This window comes from Pogona vitticeps, chromosome 3 (genome assembly GCF_051106095.1).
Source record: "Pogona vitticeps strain Pit_001003342236 chromosome 3, PviZW2.1, whole genome shotgun sequence".
NCBI lineage: Eukaryota > Metazoa > Chordata > Lepidosauria > Squamata > Agamidae > Pogona > Pogona vitticeps.
The window spans coordinates 199,261,365-199,288,797 of NC_135785.1; the positions used below are offsets into that span (position 1 = coordinate 199,261,365).

A 27,433-nucleotide genomic window follows, 5' to 3' on the forward strand; every position below is an offset into this window, starting at 1 on the left:
ATGGCTTCACTGGAAGAGGTAAGTGGACCAAGGGGTATTGGTGGTGATGGCAAAACATTGGTCTTTTGATACTGCATCCCCTGCCACATTTTAGAAAGCTGTTTCTTTGTTGATTCTTGAGGAGGGAGGCATACTGTACCTCCCCAGAGATATAGCTGCTACAGGAGAGTCATGTTTTCCTTTATCTTAACTGGACAATAATTCAGTAGGTATAGAAGCAGGTGTGACTTGTGGAGTGCGCAAAGAAGGTGCCTCACTTCCTCCATTTTGATGTGGGGATGCCCTCCCAACTCTGATCATGAGTTGCTTATCGACAAAAGGCAAAATTCCAACATGCAAAAGCCAGTGTGCTTCATGCTTTCCAATTCTGTGGTACCCGTGTGAAAGCTTTATGTTTAAAATGACTACATTGAGCTGTTTCTACCTATTGTACTTTGGACATAACAAGACAACACTCACTCAACAAAGAGCGCAAACTATTGACACAATTAACTGCCACACACTTCTCCCCCCAGCAGGATTCTGAACAAAGTTTTATCTAGATCTCTGACTCTTGTGTTCACTGGGCATTCCATGCTAGCATGCTCATGAAACATGCTTGAAGGGTCAAAGAACTTTCCATTTTGTCACAAGGATTTTTTTTTAAAAAATATACATCTCTCTGAAATAATTCCAAATATTTCCAGTGGAAGAAGAACACTACTTCAGAATCAACCAAATACTATTTCACTCAAGCAATGTTTTCCCGTTATTTTTGCAACATTTTCTTTGGCACTGTGGGTCACATGGATGGACACTGTATGCTATTCTAATTAAAATGGGCAATTTACAATGGCATTTGAGAATGCATGTGGGGTGGGGAGTCACTGCTATACAATTGCTTCTACCTGGCAGCTTCAAAACCTGCAGGCCTGGGAAACTCTTGGTCCTCCATATAGTTTGGTCCATAGTTCAAATGAATCCTTACCATTGGCCAAGATAGGTGGAATTGAGGTGAATTAAAGGTGAAAATTAGAATAAGAATTTGCATGAAAACAAGAAAGAACAAAAAAAGTTTCTCTAGATTTGTCAGAATACTGTGTGTCGACAGTTCTTGTATTTGTGAGAATAATCTTATACAAATTGCATAAATTGCATAAAGGGCATAAAGGGTATACATTCTGAAAACTACATAGTTGAACTTTAGTAGCTGCTTGGTTGCACAGAGTTTTTTTTTTTAAAAATAATGTTATTGAATGGGTTGCTTGTGTCTTTTGGATCAATCAGCCAGCCCTTCTGTGCTTGCTTGCACAAAGATAAAATACATTATTTTTTGCAAACATTTTGAAAAGAAAAATGCATCAAATCTAATCCCCAGAAAGAACAAGTTATTTGTTCTCATGCTAGCGCTAAGAAATATCACAGAGGACAGCAAATTCTTTGCCTGTCTGAATTTATACAGATAATAAATTCAGTAAGATTTCTTCAGATCATTAGCCAGAACGTCTGGACAGTCAAGGCCCCTTCATCTATGCCACAGTCCCTGTCACCCACATATTTGGGGTGCTGTGACCTACTGTACATCAGCCCTCTATTGACCCTGACATCTGGTCAGGCCCAGATTCAGCTACAAAATCTGCATTTACAATGTATGTGCTCTTCTTGTAGTGATGGTTCCTAGTGCACTATGCAAGGCTGGGTGGGTGCAAGTGTTCATATGTGTAAAAGCTCTAGCATTGGCACTGAAAACTAATTCCTCGGTTGTGCTTGGAGAAACCTTGTTTGACTCTCAGCATGCTGCAACTAATGCATAACAGCCACTCAATTCGTGCTCAGCAGACCACTTTCGTTAATTTCAGCTGGAGCAACGTCTGAGAGGTCACTGAGCATCTGACACACAATGTTCTGTATTTAACTGAGGTGGCAGGCAGACTTTGCAAAGCACAGTTCTGAAGAAGGAAATCACACATTTGGACTGGCCTTGCAATCTGTGTGTGTGTGTGTGTGTGTGTGTGTGTGTGTGTGTCTGTCTGTCTGTCTGTCTGTCTGTCTGTCTGTCTGTCTGACTGTACGTCCGTCCGTCCATATTCTCTGTTGGTTCAGGTCCAAGAAGCAGATTCCAGTCCTGGAGCCATTGAAATTGTTTCTGCAAGAGAAGATGAGCTGCCAAGTTCTGAGCTCTGCTCATTCTTCACAAGGATTTTCTGCATACAGGAAGGAAAAGTAGATCCTAGTAAAAATGGAAATGGTAAGATGGGCAGCATGGTCTTTATTTTTCTAAATTCTCCCTTTGACCACTTTGTTGCAAAGGAAATATTCTGTACCTTAAATATTCTTTATACACAGCAATGTGATGCATTTTTCCTACTCTGCTCTATCACCAGAAGTTCTTTCCAGGTTCTGAGATTCTGATATGCTTTGGGTTGGCTCTGCTTTAGAAATGGAGAGAGAGAAAAAACAATGGAAAATATGATGCTAGTGTTTCATATGAAACCTGAGGAGAGTTTCAAAACTATATCCCCAAAATTATCCTTAATCCTTTTTGGGCAGCGGTTCCCAATCTTTTTTTGAATTGTGACCCCCTTTTATAATAGCTAAGTAACATGCAACCTTCTACCATGTTTGTACAAAAAGGCAATGGGGTAAAGTCATCTCTTCTCAGAAAGTAGAGGCTTCTTTCTGTTTCTCATACATACACATACACACTCTTAATATTCCACTCCAAAAGGTCAAGGAAGAAATTATTCAACAAGGGCTACAACACATATAAGGTGACTTGTAACGCCCCAGAAAATACTTTGTGACCCCCCTTGGGTGGTTCATGACCCCCCTCCCCCAGGTTGGGAAACACTACTTTAAGGAGTTTGGCCCTCTTTGCTCTCTATGCTTCAATAAAGTATCCTGTCAGAATTACGATATGGAGAATCCTATGGACACTGTAAACTTAAATATGAGCAGCATGTTATTACTAAATCTATTGTTCTACATCTGAGAAATCTGTCGGGCATTGTTTGACACTTGGTGTATATATTGTGCAGTTGCCATCACTTCAAGCCCCATAATTTGCACTCTACAAACACTTTTAAAAGTAGAACTGAAAAGATGTGTTCTACTTGACCCATGAAAAAAAGCATTGGGGAACACAGGGACGATATACTAAGGAAATAGATGCCTTATAGATGTATATCTCAGACACCTAGATACTGCTGGATTGCAAGGCCCATTATTTCTCACCATAGACTGCTACCTAGGAATGATGGGATTTGTAATTCAGAGACATCTGCAGGGAGTACATGTTCCCCATGTACATCCCTGATATGACTCTGGGGTAAGAATGAACACTGCTGGTCCTACTTAAATTAAACATATGTAATGCAGTATCTAACACTGAATGTATCTTCCAGAGGCTGTTGTTTCTCACTTTTCTGTTTGACTTCCAGAGGACATCCCAACACCTCAGTGCCATGTTTTCATCCCACTAAGACTGCTTCCCCTTCTCCTTGCCTTATTGGTCACAGCGATCATGGCAGTTGCAATTGGCCTGGGTGGTGAGTAGAAATAACTTATTTATTAGGTTCTCAATTAGCTATTGAAGAATCTGCATTTTTCATGAGTCTCCTACTGAGAACAGGATTAACTTGCTACCAAAGGTTGCATATTCAATTTTTGTTGCTGCTTGGTTTTTTAAAAGTCACTCTCATTATGAGATCTCTACACCAGAGCAGATATTTACTCAGATCATTTCATTTGAATAAACCCCATTCAAACACCTTTGTTTGGCCCTGCCTTGATGTCTACTTTGAGTGTATTTACATGGAGTTTCAGGTACAGATAAGAAAAATCAATCTGTTTTTTTTCCCCACATTCACCCAAATGTTTTGATTTCTTTTCATCCTACATAAGCAACCTGCCAAGTTTGGAAAATTTTTCAGAAAAGAACTGTAACAAAATTCTCCCCATTTTCACTGGCCTAGTTCAACAGGTACAGCTGTCTGCTGCATGGCAAGAATTGCCTGCCATAAGAGAAATGGGTCACAAAAATGTTAGCTCTAATTCAGCATCAACATGCTTCAATAAATAGGGCTTCAAACTCAGGCTTTTAATAATTCAACACTGAAAAACCTTGGACTTGTGTTAATGAAATCTGCCCCCCCCTTTTTTTGGTTTCTTCTATATTCAGGTCCTTTCCACCCCAAATGTGCAGAAAGCCACCCTTCAAAAGCATGTACCTGAGGGTGCGAAATGCAAACCGTGTTTTTATAGGATGCTCCTTGTCAGATTTGTATTCCTGGGATAACCAAAATGAAGGAGCCTAAGTGGTGCATTAAGAGCATGAACTGAGCAACAGATCTATGCTAAATATAGCATGTGGCACAACTCAAATCCAACTAATTATACCATTTCTCGATCATGTGTCAGTCACTTTAAGATGGCATGGGATGTACGGGTGTAGTCTGAATCATAGGGGATGGTAAAGGGATTGTTGTGCCTGATATTTACGCACACTCATATTCCACCTCTTAACATTCTTGTTTGTTAGTGGAAATATCTTTGAGTCCCAGATACCGGTGATTCTGGTGGTAATGACAGCAATCACAATGTAGTATCTGTAAGCATTTCATTTACTAATCCTTATAAGCAGTGCACTGAGCAGGGAATAGAAAGAACAGACAGGATTGCTAGTTGACATGAGTCTTGCAATAGGGAGGAATTTGGAATCTGGAATGCACACACACTGACTACTGTGTTATATACACCAGTGGTCCCCAACCTTGGGCCTCCAGATGTTCTTGGTCTAAAGCTCCCAGAAACCTTCACCACCATCTCTACTGGCCAGGATTCCTAGGAGTTGAAATCCAAGAACATCTGGAGGCCCAAGGTTGGGGACCACTATTATACACAATGATGGACTAGATGGCCTATTAGTTTAGTCCACTGGCTGTACTTCTATTCTTAAGACAGAAGGACTAAGGACTAAGTATCCTTAGGAATAAGGAGTGGAAGTGGGAGGGTCTTTTTCAGGAGAACATAACTTTTATCACTTCTAAGGGGGAGCTAAACCTTGAACTATCACTGGATTAGGAGTGAGCAAATACCATCTGCTTTGATTTGGTCCAAATTATTTGCTTTATCACAGCCAGTCTTTGAGCCAGTCTGCAACGTGCTCTGTCCAATTCAACTTGTATGCAAATATTTTAAAGTACTGTACATATTTGTAGTTGTCCAAATACTGTATTGGGAAACATACATGAAAATGGGGATAATAAACACTGTTTAATCTCCAGCATGCACGTTAAGAACCCACCAATTTTCTTCCTTCCTGTGGGCAACTATGTAATTTACCCCTTGCCCAGCTCCTGCCTTTTCATTAATCTGTCCTATATTAATTAGCCCCTGTTGCCTGAAACAAAAGGTGCCCTGAATTTTAACCTCTGATGTGTCAAAGCAAAATTCAATACTTCAGTGAGCCCTGATTCAATCCAAACATCACTTCAGACTTCCTTGCTTTGCTTTGGATTGGTTTGGAAACAAATTCCCCCTCTTCACTTTGGTGGTGGTATAAATTCTGAATCTGAAGCACATTTCTAAATTATAGTTTATAATTATAAATCATATTTCTAGTAAATAGGTTTGTCAGCATTGTGTGACAATTCAGAGAAGGCCTTTCAAATATTCCATTTTACTCCTTCATTCACCGGGCATTGTTTTCAGTCTCTCCCTCCATCACTTAAAAGCAGGGAGTGGGCAAATGGAAATTTGAATCCTCGCCAGAGGTAAATGTACAGTTTGTCTCACTAACAGGGATGAACAGCCACATTAGCCACCTTGACCCATTTGAGGGATGGATACTCCCCATTGTGATGACCACCATCCTCACAGCTGCAACTAAATGCCAGTGATGGTTGTATTGTGCAGGAGGGTGTTAGAACATTTTTTTGCTCCATAGGGTCCCATGGAACCAAGAGCAGAGCATCTTGCAGGCTTATCAGATGATTAGATAACCTAAAAGTCTGGTAGATCCTCTCCAGGAAAATATAGGTTGGAAACAAGTCAAACCACAGTGGCTGACTCAGCAGCAATAAGAGGAACTAAGAGTCATTAAAAAACCTTCAAAGGCTCAGCAGCAATAAGAGGAACTAAGAGTCATTTAAAAAAAACACCTTCAAAGGCTATGTGTGGTCCATGGGCTAGATATTGTTCATTATGGCTGCAATGGTACAAAGCTAAGTTCTGTTGTGCTAATGTGATGTGGTTTCTTCCATTCTGCCAGCTTACTTCAACTGCAGTGGGAGATTTCGGTGCACATCATCTTTTAAATGTATTGCTCAAACTGCAAGGTGTGATGGCGTCTTCAACTGTAAAGATGGAGAGGATGAATACAGATGTGGTAACCTGGATTTTTATTATGAATTAAACATGCTATCCCACCTCAAAACTCAGTGTAGGCCTTTCTCCTTAAAAGTATACTCAAATGGTACAGTATTTGGAAATTCTGTTCAATACCTCTGCACACAAACAGTGCTTGATCATGTATATAAGTTAACAATATTACTTGGCAACATGGTGGACTATTAAGACCAATCACCTGGTCTAGAAATGTTTACCAGCAGAGCTACAGAAGGTGCCTATGAATCTTACAAATGATAGAAAGTACTCTAACAGTGGAAAGCATAGCAGCAGTCCAAGACATTCTGCTGCCTGAAAGGAAGGAGAAAATGAGGCTTTCCCTTCAATGCTCCATGTATTGAAGACCAACCTGACTGGAAGCTAAGTCCTAATGTTAGCAGTGGCAGAAAGATAACATTGTCAGCTGTACTTGAGGAAAACAGACTAGTAAGCTTACTGCAGGACTGACCACAGGAAGCACAAAACTGCCTGCAATTACCTCATTGCTCTTTTCCCCTCATCGTATCTACTGCTAGAGGCAGTTGTTTAACATTGCCTCGCAAAAATGTTAGTTCTGGAAGCTGTTAAATGTGTACAGAAAGGTACACATGCTATAGAATGGGCATTCACTCCACAGGTGTAGTGTAAGGAAGAAAATTTGGAGTAAGTAAGTAAGTAAGTAAGTAAGTAAGTAAGTAAGTAAGTAAGTAAGTAAGTAAGTAAGTAAGTAAGTAAGTAAGTAAGTAAGTAAGGGAGGAGGCATAACTGGGCTAGTTTCATGGATTTTTTAAAATTACATCCCTGTTTTTCCACAGCTCTAGATCCAAAACTTACCTTAATAAGTTGTGGCAGATCTTATCCAAAGACCCATGTGCAATTATAAATATACAGGGCTCTAACTAGAGCAGAGCAATGTGGGCTTTGTCCCAGAGCTCCAAGTTCAGAGGGCATGCCAATTTCACAGCCACCTGCAGGGAAAGCATTCCACACCAGGGACTGCCTTAGTGGCCTGGTCTATTGTTTTGGCAGACTGCTAAGGATTGCAGAGGAAAGATGGTCAGTGTATAAAACTGTGCCGAGGAAGCAGAGGGCCCATCTACATGGCTGTTGTAAATTAAGCTTTCCCCATCAGATGGCAGGTCAACCTGAGGCTCAGGAGACCAGGCCCAGGTCCAGCTCTGGAAGAACAAGAGGCAAAGGCAGTTGGATGGAGATCTGCTCTACCTAGAGTTCAGTAGCCTGGACCACACAGCAAGCTGTATAGTATACATATAGATATATATTGTACAGCCCCCTGGTCATCCATTGGTGGCAAGCATGAAAGGGTCCTACTGGGTCAGAGGCAGAGGTCACAAACAAGGTGCAATTCAAAAGGAACTTTTATTATAACTTTTATTATTGTAAGCAGTAGTTCAACTTCAAATGAACTTGCTTGCCCAATTTGTCTTCCATCCTGCAGTTCCCCAAAAGGTGTATTAATCCAAAAGAGAGGTTTACTCCACTCTTATGAATGAGCTCCTTCCATGGGCATTGTTTCTAGAACAACCTCACCCCAATTCTCTTGCCTTGTCCTTCTGTCCTTCTGTGAACCTGGTCTCCTTGGCAGTCCTTCTCCAAACAACAGGGGATGTCCATTTCCATGGGAGGTAACAAAGTAATTGCTCTTGTCTCCTTGACATAAAAGGCCAGCTGCCACTGATAAGGCAGCTTTACATTATATTACATTACATTATATTATATTAAACACACTTCTGATTTGTTTTTGTTCTTGCAGCTCTGACAGTGCTGCTGATCCCTTGTGGAGGAGGGGAGATGCTGGCATAGTGTTCAGCAATGTAATTACACTGTAATTACTTTCACATCATCAATTACAAAGTTGTTTTGGGGGCACAGTTTGCATTGTTTGGCCTGGACAGCAAAATAGCTAATTATAGCTCTGTGAATATAGTTCAACAGTTTTTAACATGAAAACAGGAACAAGTATGTGAAAGACAATGCCTAAATGGAAACATCAAGGGGAAGATACATGCCAGAATCCTGTTGGCCAAGATGAGCTGTAGGGGCTTTTCAGCTGGAGCACTCTATGTTTGTAAGCTCCAGTACACTATGTACACAAACTGGAGATCCACAGGTTGAAAGCTTTGGGGACTTCCCCTTGTACAAGTAGCAGTGAAAGAGGATCTGTGTGCAGAATGATGCTATATACTGTTAATGAGCAACAGGATACTGTTTATTAGCTGTAACAGTCAGATTTCATCGAAGTCATCATAGTGACCTACATCTGCTGACTTTCTCTTTCCTGCAGTCAGACTGAGTGGCAAGGAGGCTGTGCTGCAGGTGTTCAGTTTTGGAACTTGGAGGACTATGTGTTCAGATGACTGGAAGGCTGGCTATGGCAGTGTTACATGCAAGTACTTAGGCTTCTCCAGGTACTGCTTAGAAATATCACTAACTGAGAAGAGAAATTGAAAAGCCTCCACACTTTAAAAGAAGGCTTTGCAAAATCAGAATCTTGTTTTAAAGGGAAGGCCCTCCTATTAGATCTGACTTCCTGAAACACAATGAAAAAATTTAAAACTAGTTACTGAATGGTTAGTTAGTAAAGTGCTTACTGATCTTAACATAACTTTGACAACAAAGTGACCAGATTTGATTGTTATTTTTATTTATTTATTCAAAATATTTTATCCTGCCTTTCTCCTTAAGAAGGACTCACGGTGGCTTATATTATTAAAAGACAGTTATTGTCGTAGTAATCAGTACAGGTGTGTGGATGTGTGTTTATTTTGACATAGTATTACACTGGAGACTAAGGAATTTATTAATGAACATTTATATAAGCTCCCTTGGTTACCATAGTGTAAGTAGTAATTATGTACAGTGAAGTCAGATTCTACTTATGGTAATCCTTCTTGAGTTTTCTGGGCATAAAGTACTCAGAAGAAGTTAATCAGTTGCCCTGTTTGATGGTGTTCTAGGACCATTTAGCTTGTCTAAGCCCCACCCTACCCCATGGCAGGGCACATAGGTACATCTGTCAGCTACATATGCTCTGGGTGATCCTGGCTAGATCCTCTCCTTAAAGAACACAATAGGTTTCCCTCTCTTGATTCCTCGCTCTGTAGTCAAATTCTCCAACTCACTGAATTCTACCCACTCTTGGAACTGAAGTTGTATTTAGCCCTTAGGGTATCTTTTTGTTGTTGTTCTTATAAATGTACTGGGCACACACATATGTGCACTTTCAATCAAAGCTTTGTGGTGTAGGGGAGGGTATTTCTTTGTTTCATTTAGAAACAGGAATGGATTTCCAGCTGGCTTCTGGTTTAGAGTCATTTTGGGCTCATTCAAACCAGTGATCAGTCTGCCTAAGAAAGGAATGTTCAGGTGGAAGCCACAATGCCTTTCTGTTTTTATAGGATATATTTTGTTTTGTTCATTGCCTGCTTTACTAATATCTGGTCTATTTAAACACATATGTAATGTTTTAATGACCACTTTATAATTTTATTGTAAACCATTTAACTTCTCCAAATCATATAGGATGGAAATGACTGAGGGAAAATCCTTTATGAGAATAATTGGGATTTGCTGAATAATGCTTATCATTTGCAGTTTTTTGAGTTCAGCTGACTTTCCTGTGGCTGCCGTTGAAGATGAGTTTCAGAAGTATTTTGTTACAGCAAATCAATGGTTATCAGCTGATCAGCTGACATCTCCACAGAATGCTACCTACCTACGGTATGGTTTGAGTGTTTCATTACAGAAAGATATACAAATATACTGGACAGAAAACCCAAATGGAAACCAGTAGAAGAAAATGTTCTTGTGGAATGTTCTTGAGGAACTGTGGAATCTAACATTATGTAGCTGGATGCACACCAGACATAATTTCAAGCTGTTCACTATATCCTTACTGTTCCTCCATTGGAAAGAACATTAGAAAATTGATCTAAGGCCATGGTCACATGAGGGAAATGTTCTTTAGTTATCCACCAGTTATGTTGTTGTTGTTTTTTCTGGTCACATGATGCACAGTCACAATCAAAACATTTTCCCTGCCAATGATGTAACTGTGGTTTATTTTCCACTCCCTGAGAGGCTTGTGTTATTTTGTGCTTCTATTGTATCAGTGCATTCCTTCTCAGGTTTGCCTGTGCGCATGACCCACCCTGTTTCTTTTCTGAGACAAAGGTTGAAAGACTGCTGCCATTACTGTCACTTGCATATTATTATTTTCCCCCCATCCTGTCTGATACATCAATATGTTGCTAAAAGTACATTACAGCTGAGATTTTTTATTAAAAAAACCCCATATCAATGATACATTGAGCCGAGGGTGGTCATCATTATGGCCGCAAGAAAGAAAAAAGCTTTACAGTCACCCCTTCCTAACTGCCTGTGTGTTCACATGTGTAGGTGGAGCCTGCTGTCCTCACTGCCAAGAGTCTGCCTTCTTTGTATTCGTGGCCCTGTAATTGATAACTGGGTGAACTTATGCCTAGGTTTTTAGATAGATGATACCTGTGTGGCTTGACTTCTCTGTTCCAATATCCAGTGGATATACAGTGACATATGGTAGTCCAGTGTCCACTGTGTGCATTGTGTTTCTGCAGGATCAACCAGAGTAATGGAGTACACTTCTCAAAACAGAAGACCCCTTTGACTTATATCTATATATTGATAAAGAGAATAATTCTGTTGTTTATTTTAATTGAGGGGATAAATGGGCCACTGAGGATAGAGAGAAAATAAACTGGCAGCATTGTGTAGCCAGCCATATCCATTCAAATAGAAGGAAATAGATGGCTGCCACTCAATGTGCTTGGGGCATTCATACTGATATATATATATCACGTGACCACAATTGAAGAACTGAATATGAGAGAAACTAGTAATGATTATTGAGCAGTCTTTAGATCTTCAGAAACAGAGCATGAATTAATATTTATTTAGCCATGTTTGTGCTGCTGAATTAGGATCAGTGCAGATGTTCGCGATTTTTCCTTCAGTACTTAAAAAAAACTTGTTAAAATTTATACAGAAAGAACTTGAGATTTCTCTCTCCTTCCCTCCTCCTCTCTCTCCTTCCTCTTTCTCTTACACACACTTCAAAGCAAAACTGACAGATTCATTAATCCCTAGTAGAGAAAGTTTTTCTAGTGGGAGTAATGGCCAGGCATATTTTGCAGCTCTCAGAACTATTCATGCCCAATTGAAAAGAAGGGAAGGGAAGAGACAAGATGGTAGAATGGAAGAATGGGCATAACAGGGTCCCCATGTACCTCAGAAGTGATGGCTAGTGCTGAATTAGTACACTCACTAAAACGTAAGCCATTTGACCACTGTCTCATATTGATAGTAATGAAAATTATGGTAGCAGGGATTACAGATTTTGTTAACAGCATAATAATCAGTTGTTTAGATGCATACTGTAGATTGAATGTTAATACCATTTTTAGGTTGTTGAATGGTGGGGAATGTGAAGAAACATGCTTTAAAATCTATTACTTTTTTTCATTTCAGAGAAGAGTGTGCCTCCGGGAATGTAATAGTCTTAAAATGTTTGGGTAAGTGCTTTGGGGAACAGAGCAGATTCTGACCTCAATTCAGCCCTAAATGTTGGGGCAGAATAATGACAGCTAAAGTCTGAAGATACTGTGGTGTACTTAGAAGACCGTGTAAAAAGAAAGAGGAGCTGTGCAAGTATTTCAGTGCTCCATGTCAGAAAACATGTCTACTGACTGTGCTGGCTGGAATTTTCTAGAACTGTAGTCTTAACAGGTAACTTTTCTTATCTTCTGGATACATATAGATTCAAGGACAGAATATTTTCTGCAAAAATCAGAAGAGGGCCATGTGGTTTCCAAGCAATGCAAATGCAGGAGCAGTTGATACCTTTATTTGTTGTTGTTTAGTCGTGTCCAACTCTTTGTGACTCCATGGACCAGAGCACACCAGGCCCTCCTGTCTTCCACTGCTTCCTGGAGTTGGGTCAAATTCATGTTGGTAGCGATACCTTTATTAGACCACTGAAAAGTCAAGCAAACAACAGACAGACAGCTTTGGATGATGATTCATCTTATTCAGGTTGTGCACCAAGTTCTTGTGGGCAGTTCAGAAAATTATGGACTTTCATTATATGACCTTTGGGACTTTAATAAAAGTATATATGTAATTTTCTGAACTGCCCACAAAAACTTGGTGCACAGCCTGAATAAGATGAATTATCATTGAAAGCTAGCTGCCTGTTGTTTGCTTGATTTTTTGTAGTGGTCTAATAAAGGTATTACCTGCTCCTCTGAGTTCAGTCCAGCAATTCACATCTTTGTACCTCTCTGACTTATATATTACTTTGAAAGGCATGAGTACCTCACTCATCTAAGAGTTTACAAATTGTGACAGCCTGACCCTAATTGTTCTCCTTTTCTGTTCCAATAGCATGTGGCAGTCGGTCCAGGTATTCTTCGCGCATTGTTGGAGGAAATGCCTCATTGCCCCAGCAATGGCCATGGCAAGCTAGCCTTCAGTTTCAAGGCTACCATTTATGTGGTGGATCCATCATCACCTCCTGGTGGATTCTGACAGCAGCTCACTGTGTCTATGAGTAAGTTTGCCATGTTTTAAACACGCCTGCCTACGTATATCGGATCCCATGGTTTTCACTCAGAGTGTACTCATAATCAAAGAACAGACAGGTTCTGAGTGCATCTAGAACTCTCTTGTCCTTCCACATCTCTGTTTTTGCCCCTCACAAACTTGTCACTGATCTTTCTGGGATTAGCCTATATACGTGTTTGCCTCCCTCTGCAACTTGTATACTTGAGACTTTAAAAAAATCCCAACCTTCAACAATGCTTTAATTTGACACAGAAGCATCTAGGCATCGTAGGCATCCTGTAAACTTTTAATGCCTTTCATGTTACAGCAGTGGTACAGGAGGTGCATTTTTGTGAGCACTTCCCAAGGTGCTGCTGCAACATATGAACTCATTGCACCACAGAGCCATTCATGTCAATTCTTTGGCAGATCACAGGGCATGTCCCAAGAATCTAAACACAGGGTAGCCGTGCATATGTCATTGTGGTCGGATTTGACACTTCCAGAAATGGGTGCAGTTGGTATGCTGGATTTAACAAGCATACTCTTGGCTATTACTGAAATGTGAGCATCCAGATCCAGAGCTGAATCCACGAGTGCACTCAAACTGCAAACTTGAGGTCAAATCCCTTTAATGGACCAGGAGCACGTGTGTCAAGTCTCTATTAGAATTCATTTCATTCACTCTCGTACAGTTTCTTTTAAATATATCACACCCTGTGATCAACTCCTATTCTGAAGCTGCACAAATTGAAACATATCAGTTATACAGGACAGGCAGGGCTATGAGCTATGTAGGGTGTCAAAACACAGAATGGAGCTGAATGATTTTATTGAAAAACTTCATGGACGATGATCCACCAGTGGTTATACTTTCTTCACATAGCCCTGAGATTATGAGTTTCTCATAAGAGCTTCTGTAAGAAACTCTGTCAGTCTGGACAGGCTGTACATAGATTTAAATCAACATTCTTAAAAATATATTTAATGAAGGTGGAGAAGTTGTGTAATGGTGAGTGTAAGGAGCAGTTTAAGCCTTCTATTGACACTGGTTAGGGGAAATGTTCATGGGACATGTTGGAGCTGCGGGCTAAACCGCAGAAGCCTGTGCTGCAGGGTCAGAAGACCAGCAGTCGTAAGATCGAATCCACACGATGGAGTGAGTGCCCGTCGCTTGTCCCAGCTCCCGCCAACCTAGCGGTTCGAAAGCATGCAAATGTAAGTAGATAAATAGGGACCACCTCGGTGGGAAGGTAACAGCGTTCCGTGTCTAAGTCGCACTGGCCATGTGACCACGGAAGATTGTCTTCGGACAAAATGCTGGCTCTATGGCTTGGAAACGGGGATGAGCACCGCCCCCTAGAGTCGAACACGACTGGACAAAAATTGTCAAGGGGAACCTTTACCTTTACCTAGGGGAAATGTTCAATACCTTGAACAAGAAGTGGATGCTTAACAGGAGCAGGAGCAGCAGCAACAGAAACAATTCAGAGGAATAGATCATATAGTAAGAGATAATTTGACTATAAGAAAAAGGTAAAATTTACAGGATACAATCTTTTCTTGGTTCTTTTAACAGACAAGCTAGAAATTCAAAGCAGAACTTTTTAATTACTAATTTGATTCTACAGTATCAAACATCAGTTCTAATTGTGAAAGGAATCATAGCTAAGCACTTGACAAGACGCTATTACATTTCTGCATTATTTCCAGAATATGCGTCTTTTAGTATAGCCTCATTATTCTTGGAAATAATGCCTTGTGGCATAAAGGCTGAATGTTGCTAATATTCTCTTTCTAACATCTTTGTTTCAGTCTGTATTTGCCTCCCGCTTGGAGTGTGCATGTGGGTTTTGTAATGCTGGAAGAAAATTCTCTTAATTCATATGTAGTGGACAAAATAATATACCATAAAAATTATAAGCCTAAAACAATGAAGAATGACATCGCGTTGATTAAGCTGGCCAATCCACTTGTTCTAAATGGTAATTCTGTATCTCTTACAATTTATTTCTCATTTATTTTTGAGAATTTATTTTATGTTGATACTTGGAATGATTGCTGTCACTAATAATAATAGGTCTAGATTTATGATATACACACAAAACACAAAACAAAACAAAAGCAAATTGTTGCGGATATCCTTGCACAGACTAAAATGGCTACAATTTTGAAACTAGACCTATGATGTTCAGTATCTGAACCAGATACCAAACCACAGGGTTGTATATAGCAGCAATTCACGATACAACAATATTCACAAGTTCACATTGAAATTGCCTTTCTCTTGATCTGATACATCAGCAGCCATTTGAAAAATGAGTGCTTGTTTCTTGAAGGTGATCCTCTTATCACCAAAATCATAAAGGCTGCAAGGTCTGTGTTAATCTTGAAATCAACTTGCCATCACTATACAGATGTGGGATCACCACACTAAAGGCTCTGCATGTGGATGGTGGACTTTAGTTGTAAACAAAAAAAGTGCCAGATTCTCTAAATGGTTGCTGAATTGATGGTTTCCAAACCGTATCTAATTTTCAAATCAACTATTATGACATTCATAGAGATGCACTCAGAAATATTTATAGGTGTGCTCAAACTTTTACCCAACATTTTACATGTAATGAAAAGAAGTTCTCTGCTTGCGTCTTTCCTGCCAATAGTGAAGAGCTTAAGCGCTTCTTTCTCTTTGGCTCTCTCCCCTTTCCCCTACAACCAAAACAATTCCATTATTCATGGTTTCCTCCATTCTGCCCTACTTAGAATATGGTCAGCTTTGCTTCGCCTTCTTTTTGGCCAATCTCTTGCTTGGTTAGCTGGTCAAGCAACTCAACTATACCTTTCCCCAGAAAAATATTGTCTCTGTTGATTGTGCCATGAAGTTTCTTCAGAGACCCCTCTGCTAATAACTTTCCCCCCACAGTTCTCTGCTATTCGACATTCTCTTCAAACATAGTTCTCCACTTTTCTTTCATTTTTTATAACCTGAAGCCATTGCCTACCAAGCACTATTCTTTAAGCCTCCTTTCCTTATCTTGTTCAGCTTCCCAAACTTCAGGAATATCTTTGTAGTTCTCAGCTTTCTCCCGTGTGATCTAACCCAAGCCAAATTAACACTTTCCCTTCCCTCACAGAAACCTGACTGCTCACATTCGTGTTCCTTGAGTAACTGAATTTCCTTAGCCATCCATACCACTGTAGGCAAGAAGTATGACATGTTTTGCTGCCGCAGATTAATTAATATATAGATAATGTAGGCCAAGGCACATTATGCAGCTAAAATTTGTCTGCACTTATGAGGTTATTTAAATTAGGAAAGGGACTACCCACAGTAATGGTTGTTGTGGGTTTTTCGGGCTCTTTGGCCATGTTCTGAAGGTTGTTCTTCCTAACGTTTTGCCAGTCTCTGTGGCCGGCATCTTCAGAGGACAACACTCTGTGCTCTCTCAAGAGTGCTGTCCTCTGAAGATGCCGGCCACAGAGACTGGCGAAACGTTAGGAAGAACAACCTTCAGAACACGGCCAAAGAGCCCGAAAAACCCAGAACAACCATTAGATCCCGGCTGTGAAAGCCTTTGCGAATATACCCACAGTAAGCTTTTTATTGCAGGTTCTCTGGATACAGACACAAAACCACTTATTTCACACATCCAGTTTTAATGTGATTCCTGACATTAACAGGACATGAAGCAGCCGCCATCCAGCCAGTGCTGGGAGACTTGCCACTGCTACAGACAGTGGCAGGGTCAGTGCAGCAACTCAACCACTCAACATGTAGTGAAAAAGGAGCTACTGGAGGAGCAGCACCTGTAACAAAAACATCACTCGTCAACCAGTGTTGAGACAGCAGGGAAACCTTCCAGCACTGGTTATGATGCTGTTCTTGTGGGGGGGGGGAGTGGGTGAAGACAGCTGTCCCGACCCCAGCACTCTCAGTAACTGGGAAGATTCTGAGCATCAGTCAGTGACAGAAGCACAGGTGTGGTTTTAAAAAATGTGAATCATTTTAAACCACAACAGGCCTTGTGTCAAAGGCCTGCAGAGATCAAAATCGCTGGTATTTCCATTCATGTTTTCCCAAATGTGCAGGAACGTCTAGGAGATCACATGGGCATGTCATTTAAACTGATCAGGGAGGGTCTATGAGAGATGAAATATGTTTATGCGTAACAAATAAATGAAACACTAACATTTGCCCTTGTATTATTATCAAAGCAATGAATTGTATGATTCTACCAACTTGAAGAGCAGATGTTTCTTTTCACACAGGTCTCATAGAGCCAATTTGTCTTCCTAATTTTGGAGAACATTTTCCAGAAGGGAAAATGTGTTGGATATCAGGATGGGGAGCAATGGAAGAAGGAGGTAAGTATTTAAACATGTGAAATTAATACTTCCTATTTGCTGTGTTATGAACATTTAACTCAGCAAAGACAGCCATAAAACATTTAAACATTCCAGACTAGAGATGGGCACAAACCACCACTTTGTTTATTGGCCAAACAGATGTTTGCTGCTTTCAAGTCCTGCCACCTCTGGCAGGCATATACTCAGAGGCAGCACTCTGGCTTCCCTGCTGCACTTCCTCTGGGCATTGCCTCTGAGTGGGTGCCCTCCAGAGGTAGCGGTGCTTGGAAGCGCCAAGCACCTGTTTGTCTGGTAAACAAACGAGCATGAACTGCCAAACTGCAGTTCCAGGCTAACAAGAAAGTAAGAAGGAATTGCTGATGCATGTGTATTACCAGCTCCTTTACATGAATATCTCCTTACAGCACTCAAGTGGTGGTGGTGGTGGTGGTGTCCTGGGTGTCTACTTGGGTCCCATAACAAGCATGGGTACATTGATTTCAGTGCATAAGATGGAACAAATGGTTCAGCTCTCTCTAAAAAGGGATTTCCACCTAGGAAAGACTAGAAGCATCATACAACAGTGCCTCAAAATCCAATCCAAGAGAGATGGCCCAGGATACCATGGCCGATGGCATAGATGGCTGCTGACACATTCCCATTGTCCAGTTCCCAGCATACAGTAGGTCATTCAGCAAGGCGATCAAAGCAGTCTCTGTCCCATAACCAGGCCCGAAACCAGATTGGAATGGATCTAGATAAACCATCTCATCCAGGAGTGGATAACCTGCAATCTGTTCCAACACCGTGCCCAGTAATGGAACATTAGGGACTGGACAATACTGTGGAATCCAAGGAGAGCACTTTTTTCTTAAAGCAATGGCCTTACTTTTGTCTCCTTTAAGCATGCTGGGATGATACCCTGCTGCAAGGAGGCATTCATGACCTCCTACAGAATCAGCCAGTTCCTCTCTGGGAGCTTTTATAACCAAGGAAGAGCAAGGGTTCAACAGCCATGTGACAGTCGTCACTTCTTCAAGGCTCCTGTCTGCACCGTCAAGCGGGGGCATAGTTACATTCATAGGACCTGTGTCAACTATGGCATCTAAGTCAGAGTGGATTTGAGTGATTTTACCTGCAAAATTATTCAGAGTGGACTAAAGTGGAATGTTGCTTAGGACACAGTCTTTAAAATCATTGATAGTGTTTTTCTAAAATTATACCCTTGTTTCCATTGGAGAACAGAATTTAACTTCTGTTTTGAAAATAGGTGACACTTCAGAGACCATGAATTATGCTGGTGTTCCTTTGATTTCTAACAAAGTCTGCAACCACAGGGAGGTCTATGGAGGAATTGTAGCTTCATCAATGCTCTGTGCAGGATATTTAAAGGGAGGCATAGATACATGCCAGGTAAGAACATTTCTTAATAGTGACTCTCTGGAATGCATGATCCATTCAAGGTAAATTCGGAAGACACACATATACACAGCATTATTTTGAAAATCTATAGAAACTCATGTTTTGTCACCTATGGGAAAAAAAATGCCCCTGATGAATACAAATCAACAAAAAATTTAGCAATTTTTTGTTTGTCAATTTGTTGGGTGTATGAGACAACTGTATAGGGACACAGAGATACAGATACTTTGTAGGGGGACGCTACTGGAAATATTATGAAGAAAGGAGTTTAATCATTGTGAGAAAGAAGGAATGTGTGACAACCCCAGACCTACTGGAGTGTGCCACACTTTAACTAAGCTGCCACCAACCATTCCCTATAAGGAGTCACACAGACCAGGAATGGATTTTTAACAAACAAAAGAACAAGGTTTATTTAAATAACAAACAGGGTAAATAAAAAGATCAAGTAAATAAGATACTGTAACGTGGCTTAGTCTCAAACATATACATATAACAGTTTGGTTCACACAGAACACTTTAAAGTAAAGCACAGACCCTGAACCTATCAGTTCTGGCTACCCAGATAGAAACCTGAACCTATCAGGTATGTACAAACTGACACACAGTTGTACTCAGTCTGACACACAGACTCCAACTCCTCACTCTCCACACAAGCTCCAAATATATATACAGTACAGCACCTCCCCCCTGATGTCCCGCCTTCCACTCCCCATAGGATGGAACTTTCCCTCCAAACCCATGACAGACAGGTACCATCAGTGCTGTATGTAACACCTCCCCTCTTTATAAGTTGTTTTGCAGGGGAAAAGCTAAAGTGCTTTTCTCCAAAAAAACAACCAGGATTAAAACACATAAAACAGTTATACAATAACACAATCCCATACTTACACTCTAGGTTAAACATATCACTTAGGCATTTAAACATTCATATTTAAAATACATTAAGTTACCTTTATTAATACAAACCAAGCATGTTTAATAAAAACAAGTACATTTAACTTTTAGTCACCAAAATATACATAGTCCATAGTTTCTTTCGCCGTCTTCACTCTTCGGGTCTTCTTGACAATGCGTCAGCAACACAGTTCATTGACCCTCTGACCACCTTCACTTCAAAGTCATACTCTTGCAGGTTTAAAGCCCACCTCATAAGTTTACTATTGTGGGTTTTCATTGTCTTTAACCACTGCAGTGGTGAGTGGTCAGTGCACAGAACAAAATGTCTTCCCCAGATGTAAGGTTTGGCCTTCTGGATCGCGTATACTATGGCCAGGCACTCCTTTTCCACGGTTGCCAGGTGTCTCTCACCTTTCTGGAGTTTCCTACTCAGGTAGGACACTGGATGCTGGTCACCATTTTCATCCTCCTGGCAAAGAACTGCTCCTACCCCGCTGTTAGACGCATCGGTGTAGATGATGAACTCCCGGTCGAAGTCTGGAGCACGCAGCACTGGATAATTGATGAGCGCCTCCTTCAACCTCTGGAACGCCTCCTCACAGTCGCTGGTCCACGGGATGCGGTCATCAGTCTTCTTCCGCGTCAGATCGGTCAGCGGAGCCGCAATCTCGCTAAACCTCGGGATGAACTTCCTGTAGTAGCCCACCAACCCAAGAAATGACTTGACCTTTTTCTTGGTGTTGGGTCTGGGCCAATCACGAACAGCTTCTATCTTGGCCTCTAGGGGTTTGATCACTCCTCCCCCTACTATGTGACCCAAGTATTTTATTTCTGGGCTACCCAGCTGCAGTTTGTTCTCTTTGCAGGGCCTAGGCCAAAGCACTTCCTCCCCTGGGTTAAAGTGCCTCTCCCTGGCTTTCTGGTCATACCAGGTTTTCTGTCTAACCTTCTGAGCTTGCAGGTTCTCTGCTGCTAGCTCTAGGTTTCTCTTTAGGTCATTCATTAAAGAGTCTATATATGTCACAACATCTTGTGGGTCATCCTGGGTGATCTGCTCCCAATTTTGTTTGATTAAATCAAGTGGCCCTTTCACCCTTCTCCCAAACAAAAGTTCAAATGGACTGAACCCGGTACTGGCTTGTGGCACTGATCGATAAGCAAACAAAAGGGATTGCAGCTTCTGGTCCCAATTGTTTGGATTCTCTGCCAAGTAAGCCCTAATCATGCGCATCAGAGTCCCATTGAACTTCTCCGTTAACCCATTACTTTCGGGGTGATAGGCAGTGGTTTCCTTGTGTTTAATTCCACAGATTTGCCATAACCGTTTCATGAGCTTTGATGTAAACAATGTGCCCAAATCTGTGATTATTTCTGAGGCAAATCCCATCCTGGACATATACCCCACCAAGGCATCTGCCACTGTGTTAGTTTCAATGTTAGTCAAGGGAATGGCTTCGGGGTACCTCGTGGCATGGTCCACAATGGTGAGAATGAACCGGTTCCCCCTCTTTGTGGCCTTGGGCAAAGGTCCCACAATATCCACTCCTATACATTTAAACGGGGTGTCAACCACAGGCAAAGGGCACAACTTCGCTTTGGTCCTGTCACGGTTATTCCCCTGCCTCTGACACACATCACATTGTTTACAGAACTCCTTGATCTGCTTCCCTATTTCAGGCCAGTAAAAATTCTGTGTGATTCTCTGCTGTGTTTTGTTCACCCCTAAGTGCGCGGCAAACATGTCAGAGTGCCCCCTTTGTAAGATCATGGGGCGATACTTTTCAGGTACCACTAGCTGACTTCTGATCCCATCTCCCCCTTTTGAGATATTCATCAGGGTCTCTCTATATAAAATTCCCTTTTTCTCACGAAATCTCGCTGTGGTTTCAGGTGTTAGCTGGGTGTCTGTCACCTGTTCAAAACACTTTCGGAGAGTGGCGTCTGCCTTTTGCTCTTGGCCAAATTTGCTGTCTGTGGTTAAGGTTTCCACCACAGCTTCGGAACTACCCTCATCTGCTTCCGCCTCGGGCTCGTCAGTACCCCCCTGAACTGTCTCCGTGGTAGCTTGTGAGCGTGTAATCACTAGCACCCGTTTCACATGTTCAGCCAGGTCATTTCCCACGAGCACGGCTGCTGGCAGAGTCGATGAAATCGCTAGCCGCCAAACTCCCCTCCAGCCTTGAAAGCTCACAGGTACCTCAGCTACTGGCAGTGAGATCACCTGCCCCTCAATCCCTGCCACCTTTAGGCTCTCATTTGGGATTATATACTCCCTAGGAATAATGTCTGGATGGCACAGGGTCACCTGGGAACAAGTATCCCTCAGCCCCCTATACTGATGGTCAAGTATTCCTACGTCCACCCCTGCGGTCTCAAACAATTGTGAATCTGTCCTCACTAGCAAGCAGCGCTTGACCTCTACCAGGGGACCATTTTCCCCAGCCTGATCAGCAGATGTAACTGTTCCAGATTGAGTAGCCATGGCAACAGGCTCCCTCAATGGCAAGGAGCTTTGCTCTGTCTGGACACAGAACACAGCTTTTGGCTTGGTTCCACTCACATCATGAGGCAAATTTCCCTTTAGTTGCTTGAATATCTCACACTCTGAGATTAGATGGCCCTTTCCTTGACAGAAATAACATTTTCTGCTGTACTTGGAGTCTTTCTCATCTGGTTTGGGTTTTCCCTCCAAAATCTGAGGTCTTTGTTGTTTCATGTCTGAGGACTTCCCTTCAACATGGGCCCCTCCCCCTTGCTGGTTTTTCCCTGGTCCCTGAGAGTACTTGCTGTAGGTTTCTTTGGGTTTACCTATCGATTTCCCCTCAGCACCTAAGGGCTTTCTTATTTGGTAAATAAAATCTGCGATCTCTGCCGCCTCTGTCACAGATTTCGGTTTCCTCTCCCTCACCTGGAACTTCAGTTCCCCATGCAGGACTGAATAAAACTGTTCCAGTGCTATCAGGTCTTTGAGCTGCTGGAAGGTCTCTGTCCCCTCCTGAGACAGCCATTTCTCTAGCAGCCTCACCAGTTGGGCCCCCACTTGGGTAAAAGTCTGCTCTGGTTTCTTGGTGAGTGACCTGAATCTTTGCCTCAGCTGTTCCGCATTTATCCCATGTCTGGCAAACACCAGTTTTTTAAACTCAGCGAAATCTTTCATCAGTTCCACTGGCATCTCTGCATAGACTTCTGCCAGGCTGCCACTGATTAAAGATCGCATAATGGTCATCTTCTCAGTTTCCCTTACTGAGAAGTCCACAAACGCTCTTTCCACGAGGGAAAAGAACACCTCAGGGCAATCTCCCTTGTGGTACACAGGGAATTTCTTCAGGTCAGTTTTAGACAATTGGCCCACCTCAGAATCTCTATTGTTATTATTGTTCTGGTTCATCATTTCCAATTTTCTTAACTCATACGCCATCCTCTCTCTCTCCAACGCCATTCTTTCTCTCTCTAATCTTTCCTCCATTTCCCTCACCCTCAGTTCATGCTGTTGGGCTAGGCGCATTTTTCTGAGTTCTGAGGTCTGTTCTCCTGTGTTCTCCTCCTGCACTGAGCCAAATTCCTCCTCAGAACCTTGGTCTACCTCTGGATCTCTTACTTCCCCCATTTCTGCCATTTGGCTTCGAGTCAAGGGCATAATCCCCCCCCAGAACAGGCTGCCTTCAAAAGTCAAGCCTCAAAATAAAGCGATGACTTTTTTCCTTTTGCCTCAGGAACAGCCTTCTATAGATTGCTGCTGTTCCTTCAGCACTAACTTGCAACTGTTGCCAGGCAGAATCCACCCCCTCTGCTAGGCCTCTCAGCAGACAGGCTAGATCACTGTTACTTCACACAGCTTTGCCTCAGCCCTTTCCCGCCAAAACGGGTTGCCTCAGAGCTCCCTAATCTAGTCCCCAATCTGAGGTGGCACGTTCTTCCACTAGCGTACCTCCCCGTGAGGTAAGCCTAGAAGATTACCTACGCGCCCTCAGATTGTCCCTGACTATACCCCCCTTGCTCTGGGCACACTTGCCAAGGCTTTGCTGGACCACTGGACAACTGGACCAGTCGTATCCCACACGCTGGACACCAATCAATGTGACAACCCCAGACCTACTGGAGTGTGCCACACTTTAACTAAGCTGCCACCAACCATTCCCTATAAGGAATCACACAGACCAGGAATGGATTTTTAACAAACAAAAGAACAAGGTTTATTTAAATAACAAACAGGGTAAATAAAAAGATCAAGTAAATAAGATACTGTAACGTGGCTTAGTCTCAAACATATACATATAACAGTTTGGTTCACACAGAACACTTTAAAGTAAAGCACAGACCCTGAACCTATCAGTTCTGGCTACCCAGATAGAAACCTGAACCTATCAGGTATGTACAAACTGACACACAGTTGTACTCAGTCTGACACACAGACTCCAACTCCTCACTCTCCACACAAGCTCCAAATATATATACAGTACAGCACCTCCCCCCTGATGTCCCGCCTTCCACTCCCCATAGGATGGAACTTTCCCTCCAAACCCATGACAGACAGGTACCATCAGTGCTGTATGTAACAGAATGTACAGAAAAGCAGCAAAGGGATCAGCCAAATGGAAAAGGGCTATAATTTATTGGTACAGTACATGCTGTGAATGGAGAAATTCTCAAGCTGAATTCTGGGCATCTACAATGAAAAAGATCAGATGGCAGATGTTGGGAAAGGCTCTTACCTGAGTCCCTGCAGAACAATTTGTGGTCAGAGTAAATGACAGCAATACTAAATGGGCCAATGGCTTGACTTGCTGAAAGGACATCTTCTTAACCTTATTCTTTTGGCCTCAGCATCGTGTTGTTGCGTCTCCTGACAAAAAGGGGGATGATTGTTCATTTATGGCTTCTAAGTAATGCTAATTAAATAATGTGCTTCTTTTATAAATGGTTATATTGTTGCTAGGTGGTCCTCTGAAAGCACAATTTGGTCAAATGGAGTACTCTTTTTGTTTTCCTTTACTGTATCAATATGTTTTCCAAACAATTGTGTGTTAACACATGTTGATCAAATATTATGAACAAAATTTTCTGCTAACAGTTTTCAAAATGGAAGCCATTTTAGTCTGTCCCACCATGTATCACAAAAGTGAAAGCATTGCTCATGTCTGTTATTCTTGAAGTTGCCACAACACTTTGTTTTTGTTATACAAATATTTCCTATTGTTTCTTTCTGATGGTATGACTGTATTAACATACAATGTGGGAAAAGCTATGGGACTGGGACAGTCTGATTCACATTTTTCCCATTGACCACATGATGTAAAAGCAAGGTGAATGAGTCTGCATTCCATAGTTTTCCCTCTACCACAGGAGCTTTTCCTTTTTTTGACAGCAGATCCATTTGCATTGAATCAGGGGATGTGGTCATTTGAATTGATGCAGGAAAGTGTGTGAAGGAGTATTGATGGTTGGGGCAAGGGTGCAGTGGCTGGTGGCTACTAAAACACTGGGAGAACAAGATCTTTGCAAATAATGACTTTTTTAAAAAGTGGTTGTGCTAGAGCAGAGGTAGTCTACTCCCGGTCCGCGGCCTGGTGCCAGTCCATGGCCTGAGTCAGACTGGGCCGCGGAGACAGACCTCCCACCATCCTCCTGTATGCACTCCACTCTCCACAGCTGCTTTGTGCACATGCACGCGTGCCAGCACCGGCCTGAGTGCTCCCCCACCCCTTCACGCATGTGCCCGAGCACCCACACGAAGGGGTGGGTGTGCATGTGTGTGAGCGTGCAGGTGCTCCTGCACATGTGTGAAGCGGTGGGGGAGCACTCACACTGGTGCTGGTGGGTGGGTGCACACTCCCCCACTGCTTCACGCATGTGCCCGAGAGAGCGCACATGCCCAGGGGGTACCCCACCTTCCTCAGAGGCTCAGCCAGTCTGCGGTCCCAAAAAGGTTGGGGACCGCTGTGCTAGAACACCTAGACACTACAAAAATCCAAATAGAACAAGGGAAATAGAGAGTGAGAGGAGGAAATTGCCATTTGCTTGTTGTTTGCAGCCTATGGAAATCAGGAGGGCTATAGGACAGCAAAGTTGCAAGCTGCAAACAAGGCTGTTTGTCAATTTCCTTCTATCTCCCTATGCAATCAGTTAATGCAAATTTATCTAGAGAAGCCCAATATTTCACGTGTGACTTCACAGTGGGCCAATTCACATTTTTCTCACTAGGCAGTCACAGCCTTTAACAAAGATAAAGCTTTGTTTTGCCTTTTTCAGGGAGATAGTGGAGGACCATTGGTATGTGAAGACCTGAATACTTGGAAGCTGGTGGGAACTACCAGCTTTGGGGTGGGCTGCGCCGAAGAAAATAAACCAGGGGTCTACAGTCGGATCACTTCATTTTTGGATTGGATACATGAACAGATGGAGGTCTATTTTCTTATAATTTTATTATTCCTTGTCTACTTTTGTTGCTTAAAGTACAGAAGGAAATGGTTGTGTCTCCTCCTCCAATGGGGAAGTTGTAACTAGGGGTGGGTGAGCATTTTTGTCTCAGTTAACTTTTGGTAAGAACTCTACATATTAAGGACAGAAATAATCTGAGATGAAGAAAATTTCAGATGTTGAAAAAAATAAAATTGATAGCTATGTCCATCTAGTCTGAACATTTTGAGAACTTAGCTCTTTAAAACCTGAAATTAAATCCCTTTTTATTCAGCCATGTTAGTGTTGAACTGATGGCTGGATAGCTCAATGAGTTGGGTAATTGGATACAGAGCCAGAGGTTGAAAGTTCAATTCCCACTGTGCCTCCCATGAGAAGAACCAGCCTGTGTATCCTTGGGCAAGCTGTAACATCCCAGAGTGCCCCTAGAAGACAGACCTGATAAACCACTTTTGAGTCGCCACAATTAGAAAAGCCTGAAAAGGTCTCCATAACTCTGAATTGACTTGATGACACATAATTATTGCTATCATTATTGCTAAATTCCTGACATGCTCAACAACTTTAATAAAGTCATTTTCAGTCAGATCTACCACATAGCCTTATTCAGTCTGGAAACAGCTGTACAAAACTTGGCCACAGCAGATGGAAGAAAGTTTCATTAAATTTTTATTTTTAAAAGAGAGTACTAAAATTCACAAGTGACTTTTTATATTTCGGAAGAAGTTGAGATTTTTTTAAAGATCAAAATGTGGGAGAAAGTGAAGTCTTCATACACATTTGTTTCACCGCCTCCTTTCCCTCCTTTCCATACATATATGAAGTGGAGGGATTCTAAGCAACAATCATGTCTTGTAGATCATTACATTTGCCCTAGCATCAACTGTTTAAATATATTTTTAATTAAAGCAAGGGAAAAGTGAATTTCCTGAGTGATTATCTCCAGTAGGAGTAAAGGAAGGCGAGGCTCAATTATAGCAAACTCTATGTTAGCACCAAACCTAAGTATAATCTGGGTGATACTCTGGCCACACCCCAACGTTCTTCTGTTTAACCATAGATAAGATGTTAGAACATGAGGTAAGATTGTCAGGGCTGTATTTTAAGCATTTCCTGCTTGGTTTTGCGTAGCTGACTACGGGCGATGCCTTCTGGAGCACAGAGAGCATAGATTGCAAAGCTGGCAGCAGCTCTTCCCTTGGACATTTACAAAGATCGCACCCTCTTCCCTGGGGCATTTCACATTTCTAAGGCCTACAAAGAACTTCTATGGAGAACCATTCTGAAGAAATGCCTGATGCCTACCTCATAGGGCCAAGGCCACCCATTGTCACTTTCCAAACTATGTAGTGAGGGGCTCATATGAAGAAGAAGAAGAAAA

General features: G+C 42.0%; 1 protein-coding gene across 1 annotated transcript; it reads left to right on the forward strand.

The window, feature by feature from the left end:
• On the forward strand, positions 1-27,433 carry TMPRSS3 (transmembrane serine protease 3). The gene is made up of 12 exons (XM_072993248.2): positions 1-18; positions 2,083-2,239; positions 3,420-3,527; positions 6,251-6,367; positions 8,672-8,795; positions 9,982-10,107; positions 11,893-11,936; positions 12,808-12,973; positions 14,782-14,951; positions 17,236-17,331; positions 18,584-18,726; positions 25,885-27,433. The coding sequence occupies exons 1-12, from the start codon at positions 1-3 to the stop codon at positions 26,137-26,139; spliced, it is 1,524 nt and encodes a 507-aa protein (XP_072849349.2). The 3' UTR covers positions 26,140-27,433.